Here is a 14,654-nt window from a genome sequence, read left to right on the forward strand (position 1 = left end):
TGAAACTATCCCAAGTATCTTCTCACCAACCAAGCGCGTCACTCATCAACCGTGGTAGTCTACGCATATGGTTGAGACACCCCTCAACCCCCTTACATACTCTTACGGCACATGCATCTTCCTGTGCCGTAGTTCAAGAAAAGTGATCACCTCCTCGCCACGTCCCATGACCACCGAACGGCCAGTTCTGGCAGACCCCATCATGGAGTTATGGAGAGATGCCCCTCGAGGTCGGCCAACCTGGTGCCACGAACAGACATCCTTGGCCTTTCCAGATGAAAGACAGACCCGTCACGTTTCGTACCAGATGGGAGTCTGCAGCGGCCTAGATGTCCTCTCTCCCCCTTGCTCTCACAAGTGTCGTGCGGTCCTGTCCTGGATAGGGGCCCCAGGCCCCAAGCTCATCCACCTGAGTTCTCGAAGTTCTTGAGACTTCCAAACCCTGAGCTGCCATTCCACCCACTATCCACTACAGACCGTCATATCAGTTCGGCCCGTCTGCGCGCATCCAGCAGGATCATGCCATTGCTATTGATGGGTGCCATGAGAAGTCTCTACAGTCAATTGGTTGGGATCCCACCACTCCGCCGGAAGGTTCACAGTGTGTTCTTGAGGGTGTGTGCCATTGAATCGGCCCTACCTGTTCGGCTCGGATTCATCAACAACCCTCAATCATTATCTTAAGTCGCGTCAGAAGAGCCCCTGGCGAGGTTGGTGCAGCGTTCATTACACACCAAGTGTCGTTATCATGCGTTCCGACCATATGGCAAGAAACATTTAATGTGACCCGCGCTGGGGCAGTTCGTCCTATGCGTATCTCCGCCGTTGTGAGGCATTACCCCTGAAAGTTTGAGTTCTTGTTTCAATCAATATGTTTTCTTGAGTATGAAGTTCCCCATGTTTCAAAAAGTGGAAGCGCGGGGTTCTACAGATGTACAAATCGCTCGCTCGCTTTGCGCCTGCTCGGGTAATAATGAATCATGTCATGGCGACGTAAATTTACACATTTTCGCATTTCTTCGCCCCATCCCCGCTTGCTTGAACCACCATAACGTATATGTCGGTCATTAAGGTTGCCTGCTACCTCCGCGACCTCAGTCTGCTGGTATTACATACATCCTGCGTGGTAGTATTGTTAGCGACGTCGTCATAGTGTGAAAAAAAGGAATGAGACCAATAGAGAAGGAGTATCGCTTACTTTCCGTCGCGTCATGAAATCCGTGTAGAAGCCGTTCCACAGCGTCCGGGCCGAGCAGTCCTCCTGCCCGTCCTTCTTGACGCACTTGGGCTGGTTCTTCAGCCGGACGGCCTCGGACATGGTCAGCCAGGGCTTCGGGACCGGGTAGTCCGAGAAATGGAGGAACTTGGCTTCGTTATAGATGCGGACCGGGTCCCACTCCTCGCGGTCGGTGCCCAGGTACTTCTCGTGGCTCCCGTCGCCGCGGAACTCGCCCGTCAGGAGATCGTACGGCCGGTGCGGCAGGATCATGGCCTGGTCGATGTAGAGCTGGTTCACAATCTCCATGTCGTAGTCATCGAGGCCAGCGGCCTCGACCTTCTGCATGACGCGGTCGAACTCAGCCGCGCTCGGCTGCACCAGCATCAACTGCGATGACAAGATCTTCTTCTCGGGGAACAGCCAGTAGGCGCGCGGCATGGCGACGGGGCTCGCGGGCGAGAGGAAGAGCTCGTCCATGTGCTGCAGGATGGTCGAGTCGGAGTCGACGTTGAGGACGCGCGCGTACTGCGTCTGGTTGAAGGCCAGAAGCTTGGTGAAGGACTCGGCCCAGGTGGCGTCGGCCCCGTCCCGGCGCTGGACGCTGACGGGGATCAGTTTAACCTGGTAGTTGTCGCGCGCCTTGATCAGCAGCTTCTGGTCGTCGCTCGTCCCTTCGGTGCTCGCGGGATTGGACATCATGTGCTCGGGGTACAGCATGACCCGATCGGCTTTGCTCTTGAGGCGGAACAGCGTCTCGAATATCATGACGGAGTTGCATAGATAGGCCGAGTTAGTGACATATTGCGTGTACGCATATTTCGACCAGTCGACGTGGGAGCTATCGATCGACGACAGCGTCTGGGCACTTGGGGATTCCGGGTTGGGGCCCGTGGGTACTGCTGGCACCTCGACTCCGACTACCGTCCCGGTTCCATCAACTCCAAGCCCAGCTCCACCACCAGCTCCCGCGCCCGTAGCACCACCCTTGTTCCTTAGAGCTTCTATGGATGGTAATTGGTCGTAGTTGCGGAAGGCCAATCCGAAAAAGACGAACGCGATCAGGGCCGTGGCCGTGTAGCGTATTCGCTTGGACATCAGGATCTGGCCGATGCTGGGTCGGAGGTTAGAGTCGGGGGAATTTGAGGAGGGCGAGGCCAGGGCGCCATTGGTATCGGTGGTCTGTAAGGGGCTGTAGCGGTAAATGGAGTGAATGGTCGATGACCACGACGACCCCCATAGAGGCGCCATGGCATATAAATGAGAGAGAGGGGAAAAGCAAATAATAAAAACCCGATCAGAGAGAAACCGCCGTATTCGTTATGCTTCTTGGACGTTGGGGACGGGAATGTCAGGAGAGACAAGCAGAAAGGTAAGCTGATGGGCCCAACGGCTAAATTGAGACAATGAGTTGGAATGGCAGCAAGCGATGGGTTAGCCGGAATGGGGTTCAGTCAGATGTAGGCATTAGATTGCCTGCCTGCCTTGCCTGCCTGCCTGTCCTGCACTGCATTCGCACGCTGCGTGTTACCTTAACAGCAAAGCCTGGATGTGTGACGCGTTGGTCGGCAGCCAGGGTGGTACAGGGACTGGTGGTACCCAGGCCTTCGGTACTTTGACTGGTGTCTCTTGGACAGGCCCAATCGAGCAAGGAAAAGCACTGCTCTCGTCAGCCAGGGCAGGCCTCATCATGCCTGGGATGTTTGCTATTGGTTTGGGGAGTTGCTGATGAAGTGCAGACCGAACTTGCGACTAAGAAACCTTGGAACCTAGTACGTCGTAGTAATCACCAAAACAGCATGTACCGAGTCCACAAAATGAGATATCAGATGGCCTACACGTACAAGCCCACCCTAAGTTCATGGTACCTTGCACCGCGTCAAAAGAATACCACATGTATGGTGGTCGGGTTTCTTGCTACTGAACAGCAAACGAAAGTACCGTTCATCATATTGCAACTCTTCCAGTCTTTCAGAGGAGAGGCCCTGAAGCATTCATTGATCCCGGCGTGGGTGTGAGTAACGAGGGAAGGTTCAACCGCAGAGCAACTCCATTAATGCGGAGCACATTACCTCTTGTGCCATTCTGTTGCCGGCCAGTAAGCTGCATGTACCTACTCGTACTCAAGTTCAGGCCTGGGGTTCCCTTCGCTCAATGCATGTCCGTCGCTGCCTGTTCTAGTTCATGTTTCCCAGCCCTACAGTTGGAGTACAAATGACTCAATGACTGCTTCCCCCTTCAACATGAAGCATCCCGCGACCTGTGCCTTTTCCTCCCGCGCGTCATCGAGCTTAAATGATGTGCTCCATTGGCATTGGCAATGGGCCCATTTTCGGCAGGGCGGCAAGCGGAGTCTCAAACCCGCCAGCCCGCCGACCCTGTGCAGCAGTTCGAGGGGGTTTTGGGGGGTTTTTGGGGGGGGTGGGCAGGGCTTGTTTTGCTGCCGGTTGGCGCTAAAGCCTGTCAATCGATTTGCTCCCCGAAAGGCCTCCTTCAGGCCTCTCTCCCCGATATCCGACCCCACCAGCCAGCCCACCACGCACACCCTCAGGGCAGAGGGGCCGTTTCCCAATCAAGACACAATTGATCCACCTTTCCCGTTCAACCGGGTCACCCCCAGAGAATGCGAGAGTGAGACCCTGTTTCGCAGGTCTTAAAGGTCTCGCGTTTCCCACTAGTCGCGAGCGAGGAACTGTGCCGTAAAGACCACTACTCTTCTCCGCTGACTGGGCGCGTTGCTTTTTCTCTTTGTCGTCTGTTAATTTGCCCCTGCATGTGTTGCTGATATCAAATTTGGTGCTGACATCGATTCTTGGGCTTGACTCCACATGATGGATCATCGGTAGGGCCCGATTGGGATACGGATGCATCTGCCTGGCAATTCTCTAACAAGCCACAGCAGGCGTGATTGATCAAACATAAGCTCATAATGCCGTTAAGCGAGCGACTCAATTGCCAATGATAAGATGCTCTTCTTCAACAGCAGGTCCCCTGAGCAGCCTGGGGAAAGCCTTACACGTCTCGGAGGAACTGGGTTCTCGGAAGGAGATTATCTGAATGTATTTCGGAGGAACTACCACGACCCCTGCTGCCGCTGCGACCAAACTCGGAACTCCCCAGGCAGCGAAGACGCAGATCACCATCATGCTCTGTATGCACGTCCCGTCTGGCGGGAGCCGTTGTCGAAAAAGGTAGGGCTGTGCGAAAGAGAGACGAAATACAATTCGCCCGATGCAGTGGCAATTCACCAGGTCTGATGTTACTTGGCCTGGCACAGCATAGAATCGCCACTCGTAGGATCTTATTCCTAGTAAAGGACGCCCCCTCGGTCATGTCACACAGTCTCACGTATAAGGGGTTGTCGTAAGTTTGTTTATGTATTGTCTCTTGTGCCACTCGGCTCTTGGATGTATGGACTTGTCGTATATGGGAGTATCGTTATCGTCACCCATTCCAAGCCGCAACGGTCAGAAAAGTACAAAGAGAGAGAGAGACAGAGATAGCGAGAGGAAAGGGAAAGGATACGATTTGCGTACAAGAAGGAAAAGGCAAACTTTTATTCCAAGGCTTGCCACATCCTCAGCCTCTCTTTTAGTATTCACAAGGCTGCAGAAATAGTTTGCATTCACCAGGCTGTTCAAGCTTTAGGGGTGCTAATATCAAAGTCGAATGTTTTTCTTCTTCTTTTTCTCTTTCCATGCCCTTCCTGACAAGGCTAACCAGATCCGATTGTGACCATAACCTGCCTGCTATTACAACCAGGGATCTGCGTGATGATCCAACTGGATGGTTACTACGTCAGTAAATTTGTTGGAGAAGAGGCTGCTATCTGATATCTTTACCACCCAATGGACACTGGCAGACTGGGGCCGTTCATGCAATTGGCCGTCGAGACGGTCTTGCGAGGGAGCGAGATCGTGGTAAGCTGGACCTGGGGTTCCACAAACTGCAGCGGTAGCCGAGCTCGTCTAATTACATATACTTGCATCCCATCGGATAGAAAGACTACCGCGCCTGTCTGCCTTGGTGACAGGGCATCTCTCTCTACAAGCCCACATGGCTTCTGGAGGAAGGATTCACACACAAGGATGCCCAATCAGTACCGAGGCCTAATTCTAAATTTGTAATCTGTAGTAGGCAGGTAGGTGTAACCACCATTGAACATGGGCTTGGTGCCTCACTGGCTGTTAGACTTCTCCCTTGGTCCCCCTTCTGACTCCCCTTGGTTGTCGTCGTGTGCTTTTCTCGTCCTCTCTTCCATATTGCTACTATCATGAACCGTATGTGTGAATACTGGTTGTGATCCTCTGTGCGAGCCTCTCGTCGCTTCGGCAAGACTGAAGACTGAACCCGACCAAGGACTGACCCTATTCCCTCCTTTTCTTCATTTTGAATTTTCAGTAACCTCCCCCTTCTCCTCCTCCTCCTACTCATAATGAGTCATCGTCGCTACTATATGCCACTGCCGCTCCCGCTGCTCTCGTACCTGTGGCTCGTGGCCACGCCGGCACTGGTCTCGGCCACCACGAACCCCGTCGAGGCGAAGTGGTCGCCCAACGCCTACGGCCCCGACGGGCCCTGGCCCGCCGTCGAGGTGCTCGTCGGCGGCGACCAGAAGATCGCCCTGTACCCCGGGCGCGAGTTTGAGAGTTTCCTGCTCACGACCGACTACTGCACCTACAATGCGAGCGTCGCGTGCCAGGCGGCAGCGGCGGGTTTGTACAGCCAGATGGGCTCGTCCACGAGAACGGCGACCGGGTCTGACGGCGGTGTGCAATATCTATCGCCTCCGAACTACAGTATGTTTTCTTTCCTTTTGCTTAGATTATTTGACTTGTATGACTATGGAGATATAGGTCTTTAGTTATTACTTTGGGGGAGGTATTTCGTGTTTATTGTCGAGACTAATGACTGACCATCTCGGTGCGCAGTGCTCGGGCTACCAGTCAAAAGCCACAAAAACTTGTCGCACTGGGTCGACAAGGTTGACTTCAACGAAGGCTCCGGCGCCGTGCCCAACGTCTCGATGGCCCTGCTCGCCGAGTCCTTCGCGACCTACCCGGACGGCCAGTGGTACCCGCTGACGGTGGGCTGCCTGGGCCTGGGCGCGCCCGAGACCATCAACCAGACCTTCTCGTCCGGCAGCGTCTCGGTCCCCCCAAGAACGCGAGCCTGATCCCGGGCAACCTGTTCGAGCGCGGCCGCGTCGAGTCCAACTCGTTCGGCATGCACATCGGCTCCGCGGCCGCCGGCAGCGCCAAGGTGTCGGGGGCCCTGCACTTTGGCGGCTACGACCAGAACCGCGTCGTCGGCAAGATCTTGACCTCGTCCGGCGACTACAACCGCGAGACCACGCTCAAGGACATCGCGATCAGGGTGGTCGACGGGTCGTCGCCCTGGAGCTTCGGGGCGGCGCAGGAAGGCCTCCTGACCCAGGGAAACTCGTCCATGGGCTCGAACGGGATCTACGTCCACGTCGACGGGTGCTCTCCCTACCTGTCGCTGCCCAAGTCGACCTGCGACGCCATCGCCAAACACCTGCCCGTCACCTACAACGAAGGGCTCGGCCTCTACACCTGGAACACCGACGACGCCAAGTACACCCAGATCGTCAACTCCGCGTCCGCGCTCGAGTTCTCCTTCTACGGCAGCTCCAACACCGACAGAGTACCCATCTCGGTCCCCTTCCGGCACCTCAACCTGACGCTGGACACGCCCCTGGTCAGCAGCCCGCGGCCGTACTTCCCCTGCTTCACGGGCTCCGACACGTACACGCTGGGCCGGGCGTTCCTGCAGGACGCCTTCGTGGGGGCCAACTGGGGCTCGAAGACATGGTTCATGGCCCAGGCCCCCGGTCCCAACGTCCCGCCCTCGAACGTGGTCAAGTTCGCCGGCAGCGACGCCACGTCCATCACGGCCAGCAAGAACGACTGGAAGGAGTCGTGGTCCACGGCGTGGACGGCTCTGACGCCGGACGAGGCCGCGGGCTCCACGGCGGTTAAGCCGCCCAACGATCCTAATGGCTCTAATAATAACAACCAGACCGACGCGGATAGCAGCGGACTCAGCACCGGGGGCAAGGCCGGTATAGGCGTCGGTGTCGGCGTCGGTGCCCTGGGCGTGATCGCCGCCTGCGCCTTCCTTTGGTTCCGTCGTCGCCAGCGAGCGAAGAAGGGAGTCACCGAAGGCTCGAATTTCAACGGCAACACTAACGCCAACGGCTACAACGCGATGGGCAGTGGTGCGCCGATCCAAGGCTACTACAAGCCGGACAGTGCGGTGCCCTACAACCCTTCGGCGCACGACAGCACCACGTACAGCAGCAGCGATGCGCGCTACTCCTCGCCCAACAGCCAGTACCCGCCCCATGCCTACGCCGCCTCCGAGTTGCCTAGTGACGCCTACGTTACCACCCGCTCGGAACTTCCGACGTCTCCCCGACAACATTTACGGGGACGGGGACGCTGCAAACACACGATACGAGCGTGCGGTAGCAGCGCGGGAGTTAATAGTCCTAAGTGTCCAAGTAAAGGACAGGATGGATACGGAGTTTGGGTGGTTCCCTTGCAACTTGAGTCTTTGTTCTATTTAATTTGTACATTTCTTTCGGGGAAAGGAGGTAATGGTGGCCCCTATTTAGAATACCAGCTTTTGCACATGTAACATAACGTTTTCTAAGATTATGCACTCCGTAGTAATGCCCAGATTCTATGAAAGAGATGATCCGGTGACGGAAGCCCAGCTCAATGATGGCCATACAGTCAGTTACTTCAAAGTCCTATCCTTCTAGTCTCTTCGCTATACCCCCCGGAAGTAAATTCAGCATATACTCCTATAGACACTTTTTTTAGCTTGACCATCACCCTTTTACAGTCCGGAATAAGCTTTCTTAGCTGTCTCACTATCGAGTCTAGTCGTAAAACGTCAACATCGTATCATTTTGGAATTCTTAAAAACAGACTACGAATAATACAAGATTCATACAGTTCTAGTGCTAGAAACCAAATGGGTGACGTGCAGACTTGCATCAAGAAAGTCTACAATCATTGACAAGCCAACGCTCAGAACAAGGAGTGAATATTTCAGCATCGTAGTAGCGTATCCTTGCTGGTCCAGTATCCCCCTTATTTTCTTCTACCTCCTCTCCTCCTTTAAACGACCCGCACCAACACACAGAAATGCACAAACAAGCCCATTCCCGGTAAAAGCACCGCTTGAGATGGGTCGGCCCAACTATTGAGGGCAAATATCAATCCCCTTAGGAGCGCGGCCGTAAGCCTTGTCCCACTTGGGGATGTGCAAAAACGAGCCGCGGTACGAGCCGCAGTCCCCGTCGGACCACTTGAGATACTCGTTAACCTCATTAAGGTGGCAGGCCTGGACCCCGCCATAACTGCAAGCGTACGCAACCGCGGACCCGACCGCGATCGCGACATGGCCGCCCCCCTCGATGTTGCGGTTGAGGGAGCACATCCGGCGCAGCGACTCCGTCGCCCCGTCCATGCTGGCCTTGTCGATCGCCACGTCGTCGCACTGCATCCGCGAGTCGCCCGGGAACACGCCGTCGCGCGATGTCATCAGCTGATGGGCCGTGGCTGCGTCGCCGAGGCGCGTCGGTTCCCCCGCGGAGGAGCCCTCGGTGCCATCGGTGCCGTTGAAGGTGTAGACGCCGTCGGCTAGGTCGGCGGGGACGATGAAGGCGGTGGCGTTAGAGGCAGCGACCGCGATAGTGACGAGGGCAGACTTGAAGAGCATAGTGGATATTTGGGTGAAATTTCGTGGTGCTGGAGTTTTGTTCCTGCAAGAGCTTGTTTGATAGGGAGCTTTTAAGATAATGGAAGATGTGGGTGATGATTTCCACGGGACAGGATGGGCCATCCATAGAGCCCCTTTTATAGGCAAATATTGCTTCCCGAGTCACCGCTTCTGCCCAGGTTTGGAGAGAAACAACTGCTTGCGTCGTTGGACCGCGTATCACCATCTTCGTCGCGGCGATCGTCGATGGCGGTGGCCGTAGACATGGTCTAGTCCGAGATCCACACATAAGATATAAGAGCGGCTCTCGGTCTGGATGGACTCTCATTCTGCGTAGTGTTTTCTTTGACGTCTATTTTGGATACGTCTGGGAAATGATCGTGATGATCACTAGCATCACAGTTTGACATGGCCTTGTCTCAATCATGAACCTTGGCATTCTATATTGATAAAAGGTCTCACCCAGTCTAGGTAACATTAAGCGCCAATCATGACCCGAAGAGGTAAACGCTCCAAGCCTGGTACAACCTTACGTACTGAGATGCAAATGATATACCACCGTATTCCAAGTTTGGCCCTCGTCGGCTGGCTACCCACATGAAAGTACGCCGTAATAGTGAGTTTCCAGAAGAAAACTCTAACCCCACGTAATTGAATTTGCAGAACTCTTCAGCAGTAAGTAGCGAGTAAAATTTACGTAGGCAACTGGTAACCTCGGGGCACTTCTATGGGTCGTCTCTGGCGATCCGTAGGCTAGCTTGGGCTCAACTCGGGGTGTAATCGGTGCGAGTAGGTACGAGAATTCGGGGTTTGCAGGACAAGTGGGTACGGGCGTTGGATGAATCGCTGGGAATTAAAGGCTTTGAAATTCTCTTCGGTTGCAAAAGGCTTCCTTTATAAATATAAAGTTTGGTATATCTCATACCACGGAAGACCATCTTTGTTTATTTATATTATGCTTAGCCCCTAAGCTTTGTACATTTCGGTTCGTTCTAAAATAGGAAAAGAAAACGAATAGTCAGGATAGAGTGATAAATAACACTGGATCATACTGTAAACAAGCCTATCCTGGAGTAGTACCATCTTTCGACATACTACATAGTTGGAAGCTCGAGAAGTCGGAAACCGAATTCAAGGAGGAAGCCCATGAGTCTATTATATAACTGTAATCAATTCTTTACCGCTAGACTCCCACTAGTACGGGGGGTTCTTAGCTTTTGCAAAGGCAACGCCAATTCGCTTATACAAATGCCCCTTTCTATTGTCAGTCTTGACAAGAACCATCATTTCACACCAATTGTTATGCGGGAACTCTTCTATGTAGTTCCAGCAACCCCCAGGTTGATCAATAAGCAAAAGACACCATGCTTCTACGCGTTGACTACCTGCAGCGCGAGGATCCACATGAGGAAATCGGACGTCGTCGTCACTGAAATGTGAAGACTCATATTCCTGGCCGTACTCGTCGAACAAAGGGCTGCGTGAGGGAGCCCCTCTGATGACACGGACTTGTTGGAGATATCCTCGGATCACCAATTCACCACCAGTCACTTCTCCGTAGGGATTGCCATCCGAGACAAGAATGGTCTTGCAGGAGATCACTTCGGCCTGGATAGTGCCGGAGAATGAAATGGGTTTGCAGGCAACTCCCACGACACTAGCCCAAGACCATGAGGGCCCTGCAGCAGACTTAAACCTTGGTCCTTTTTCAATTCCCTCGATGGACCACGTGAGGCCTTGGACAAGAAATCTTTCCCAGAGCCCAGCGTAGTACTTGCATTGGAAATGGGGTGCGAGAGCTCGTGTAATAGCTGATAGAGCTGAAAGCCGATCACGACTGTCGCTAAGGCTTCGACGGGTGTAATTCAGGACGAGATATTTCCAGAGCAATAGCAATTGACTCCCCTGTAAAATGCCGCCCTCTATGGAGGCGGTTAGGTCGGAGTGGCCGTCTGAACGAGACAATGGAGATGTAAAATACCCCAGATTTTCGTGCCATAACTCGCAGTCGCCGAAATATTGGCTCTCGTCGTAGAAGAGGTCTTCCCCACTAGTGGTAAGATTATTCGGTTGGAACCCCGTGCGGCAACTCCAAACTGTCGTGAGGCCAGTAAATATAAGAAGCCGAGGTGTTAGTATTGATTCCTGAAGAGTCCATCCCCGTTTATTTATGGGCTCTGTCAAGTCTTTTACCTCTGGCTGCGAAACAATCACTAAGCCGGTCTGGTTTTCGCTGACCCGAAGTGGATGGTAAGCTAGCCCCGTAGCACCGGGCTCACTGGGGCTTCTAAGAAAGCCTTGAGTGACATCCGACGCGGATGCAGCTGAAATAGTAAAATGAGCGTTCTGGTAGATGCTCATCATGTGGGCCATCTCTCTTTCCTTGTCCTCTTGGCTGTCTTGCACAATGCAGAGGGAATCAACCCAGATATGTCTTATGCCCATGCTTTGAGCGACATGGAAGGCATCCGTGATCGTTCTTGGAAGTTTGGAGTAGGGCAGGCCTTTCTTGTACTGTTCGTATCGGGAAGTGAGGGTTTTGTGCTCTTGGTCTTGGCCCCAGCAGTAGCTGAGTGCACAGTACTGGCCAGTCATACCACCCGACTCCCAGATCTTTGCAGTTTCTGGCTCACCGGGCAATGAGACTTGGACCAGCCTTGCCGGCAGTCTGACGGAGCTGTTTTGGCCACATTTGGGATGATTGTCCAGGCAGTCTTTCATCCACTTTCGTGCCTCTTAAAAGAGTTTGGGAGAGCCTGGCCTCATCACTTTGGCAATCGTCCTGACAATTTGGCTTGCTGGATCATCTGCATTATAGACTGTATCAGTAACGTCGTACTACTGGGGGTAGCCAATATCAAGAAAGCCACTTACCTTGCGCAAGAATGTTTAAGAACCAGCCACTGTGCCAACAATATTTCCCGCGCCAGCTAAGCGTAGCAGGAGACTTGCTTTCATAAATTAATTTTAGAGAGTCAGAGTCACGTTGTACTTGTATCTGCAGCTCCTCATCCTCGTTCAGCAGCGAAAACCAGGGAGGGCGCGGGCGAAGTCGGCCACTCTCCAGGGTTTCTGCATATGGCGTGTTGTGAAAGAGCTTTTTGCAGAAATTGCAACCCGAGATGGCTGCTCGTTCAATCTCACCCACAGTCCTCGTGAAGGTGTGCTTGTCTCTCTTATGCCATATAGAGTGGTGAACATCCTTACCGATCTCACCAGTGAAGAGGTTTGAGCAGACCTCACAAAGCTGCAGGCGAGGCAACTCTGTGGGAGCCAACCACATGACTACCACAATTATCCAAGAGACGACGGGGGATTATCGACAGGTAAAGGATGGTTGGTGATTGTTGGTTAGCAAGCAAGATGAGGGGTTGACGTTCAGACAAATTCAGAGGGTTGTGGGTCGAGGCTGTGCTTTCCTCTTACATCTAAGATTGGTGGAAATAGTGTTTCATGCCCCGTCAGCTGAAATGTGGATGCGTACTGATAAGCTACAGACAGACACGCTATCCGTGTGGGAAAATCATATTTCCAATATCTTTGTACTTGCTTCGTGGTGTTTGCTTCGAAAGTAGTTTGTCTTGGTCCTGGTGCAAAACCAGATGGTACCAGTAATAAAGTCGTACATGGCTGGAAGTGTTCTTCGGAGCTGATGCAATATTACGTATATAGGGACATGGACGAGATGGTCGAATCAGAGGCTTCTTGTGTCCAGTCAACATCGGACTACGTATCAATACTGTGGTTTACATAATTCCCTGTCACGTGTGTTGATCAAGAGAGAAAACATGAGCTGTATAAATTCCCCAAATGGAAAGTTCGTTGCCTACACTTAGGGAAGAAATGAATGTAAGTTACTTTCTACAGGCCTTTGAGTTGCCTCCAAAAAGAGAAAAAACAAGAGCAAAAGAACAGAAAAAGAGGAAGGAAGGTCCGTTTTGCCCCATAATGATCACCTCAGTGAGCCACACCGTCAAATCCGAATAAGGCCAATGAACCATGTTAGAAATGAAGAGCATGAGCCTAGTTGTAGCCACCTCGTCCAGTCGTGCCCATGGATCCGTCCAACGCTCCGCCGTTCCCACCGTCCGTGGCATTAGCAGTGCGATGGTCTTTGGAATCAGCAATAGCCGCAAAGATGCCCTGAATCACGTCGGCCAGACCATCTGTAGCATTGGTGGTAACCGCGTTGATGTCCTTGGCCGTGATAAGGGGCTCGTCGTTGGCATTTTCAAGATAGTAGCCGTCTGTGGCATTGGCAATAGCGGCGTAAAGGTCTTGAATTACTTTTGCCAGACCGTCCTTGGCATCCGCGGTGATCGCGTTGATGTCTCTGCTTGCAATAGGGGGCGCGGCGCTGCTAGACTGCCCCTTGACGGTCGAACCAATGACATCAGCTTTCTCGGGTGTGGGAATGGGACCAGAGTTGCCGCTTCCGATGAGCCCTCCCAGGGCGATGGACAGGGTGAGGAACTGGGTGAAGGCGTTATTCATCGTGGTTCCTGGTATTGTCTATGGGCTGTTTGGGTTTTGGTGGAAGGTGTCTCAATGATGGAAGATGGAACTTGTGTGTTTGGGTGCGATGATGATGGAACAGAGGGAACACGAGGGAATGCTCGGTGGAAAACGTCAGTATTTATATATCCAATACCTGCTGGAGCACAAAGTCATCCCGCGAGGAGACCAACAACGAGGATTTGTTTGCTGCACGTCGTATTACCCCAATTATTGTATATTGTCAAGATGTTCCCATAACCTAGACTTGGGGGTTCATCACTGCGTGGCGAAATACATGCCCTTTAGGGGTTGAACCAACAACTTCTGAGGCCGGACGACACCTCACGATGTTATCATGTTTTCTGAGGCACTGGCGCTCGTCATTGTATCTATCACACGCAGATCCAACAATCACTCTACAGAACCAACTAGCATACAGCATCGGCCTAACTGGGGCCTACATTCCGGAAGGGCTACGGCGCCTAAGGGTAGAAAATAAAGGAAGGAAGGACCTTAAGGTCCCCTACGATGTATATATAAACCTCACACTCGACCTCACTTTGAGTGAGAAAAGAACCAGAGACCCCAGAAGTGCCATAGTCAAATATTAGCTGAATCAGATCCAAGCCCCTCAAGCCCTTGTCACAGTATCCCGGAAACGCACATCATGGTGTCTCGATTCCCGCGTGTTTGACGATAGTGATCATCTCAAAAAAGTGTCTGGCGGAGCTTCTGTTGTTTGTATTATAAGGTAGTATTGCATATCTCGTCTGACCAACGAAAAATGGGGGCATTGGTCACATCAAGCTATCAGCTAAGCGGGCTCGGCTCGGCCCCGAAGAGCATTGTTTGCATAATAAAGCTGCGAGATTGAATTATCATCCAACCATGAATCTTATTGAAAGCCAAAAATGGATAGCGTTGCAGTTTTCGGCTGGCCAACCGAAAAGGGGGCCGACAAACAACGATGGCAATGCTGAGTGGCTCAGGAACGACACCTGCAACAAAAGTCCCCAACAGAAGGTCAGAGTAGTAATCGGCCACGAAACACATACTGGAAAGAGGAATATGGCCGAATCTCTGTCCTATCAGCAACCGTCCCGAAAGTATCTAGGGGGCTGCACCCGAGGCTTTGGGTGCGGCCCGAAGGGGTATCGATCTCGGTACCAGGGCCTCGGGAAAAGCA

At 52.9% G+C, this 14,654-nt stretch overlaps 5 protein-coding genes across 5 annotated transcripts; 1 reads left to right on the top strand and 4 right to left on the bottom strand.

Moving 5' to 3' along the window:
- Nucleotides 1–1,147: 1,147 nt before the first annotated feature.
- Nucleotides 1,148–2,467, bottom strand: PG997_006801 (uncharacterized protein; the record flags this gene model as incomplete). Its single annotated transcript, XM_066811116.1, has 1 exon — nt 1,148–2,467. One exon carries the CDS (start codon nt 2,465–2,467, stop codon nt 1,148–1,150), a length of 1,320 nt encoding a protein of 439 aa, XP_066670039.1.
- Nucleotides 2,468–5,656: 3,189 nt separating this feature from the next.
- PG997_006802 (uncharacterized protein) lies at nt 5,657–7,725 on the top strand (the record flags this gene model as incomplete). The annotated part of the gene is given in 4 exon segments (XM_066811117.1): nt 5,657–6,015; nt 6,148–6,368; nt 6,380–7,621; nt 7,714–7,725. 4 exon segments carry the CDS (start codon nt 5,673–5,675, stop codon nt 7,723–7,725), a joined length of 1,818 nt encoding a protein of 605 aa, XP_066670040.1. The 5' UTR covers nt 5,657–5,672.
- Nucleotides 7,726–8,449: 724 nt separating this feature from the next.
- Nucleotides 8,450–8,971, bottom strand: PG997_006803 (uncharacterized protein; the record flags this gene model as incomplete). Its single annotated transcript, XM_066811118.1, has 1 exon — nt 8,450–8,971. The coding sequence occupies one exon, from the start codon at nt 8,969–8,971 to the stop codon at nt 8,450–8,452; it is 522 nt and encodes a 173-aa protein (XP_066670041.1).
- A 1,194-nt stretch (nt 8,972–10,165) lies between these two features.
- PG997_006804 (HET-domain-containing protein) lies at nt 10,166–12,254 on the bottom strand (the record flags this gene model as incomplete). The annotated part of the gene is made up of 2 exons (XM_066811119.1): nt 10,166–11,595; nt 11,846–12,254. 2 exons carry the CDS (start codon nt 12,252–12,254, stop codon nt 10,166–10,168), a joined length of 1,839 nt encoding a protein of 612 aa, XP_066670042.1.
- Nucleotides 12,255–12,994: 740 nt separating this feature from the next.
- On the bottom strand, nt 12,995–13,465 carry PG997_006805 (uncharacterized protein; the record flags this gene model as incomplete). The annotated part of the gene is made up of 1 exon (XM_066811120.1): nt 12,995–13,465. One exon carries the CDS (start codon nt 13,463–13,465, stop codon nt 12,995–12,997), a length of 471 nt encoding a protein of 156 aa, XP_066670043.1.
- Nucleotides 13,466–14,654: the final 1,189 nt, after the last annotated feature.

Source organism: Apiospora hydei (genome assembly GCF_038363865.1).
Source record: "Apiospora hydei strain CBS 114990 chromosome Unknown utg000005l_segment0_segment0, whole genome shotgun sequence".
Classification (NCBI taxonomy): Eukaryota; Fungi; Ascomycota; class Sordariomycetes; order Amphisphaeriales; family Apiosporaceae; genus Apiospora; species Apiospora hydei.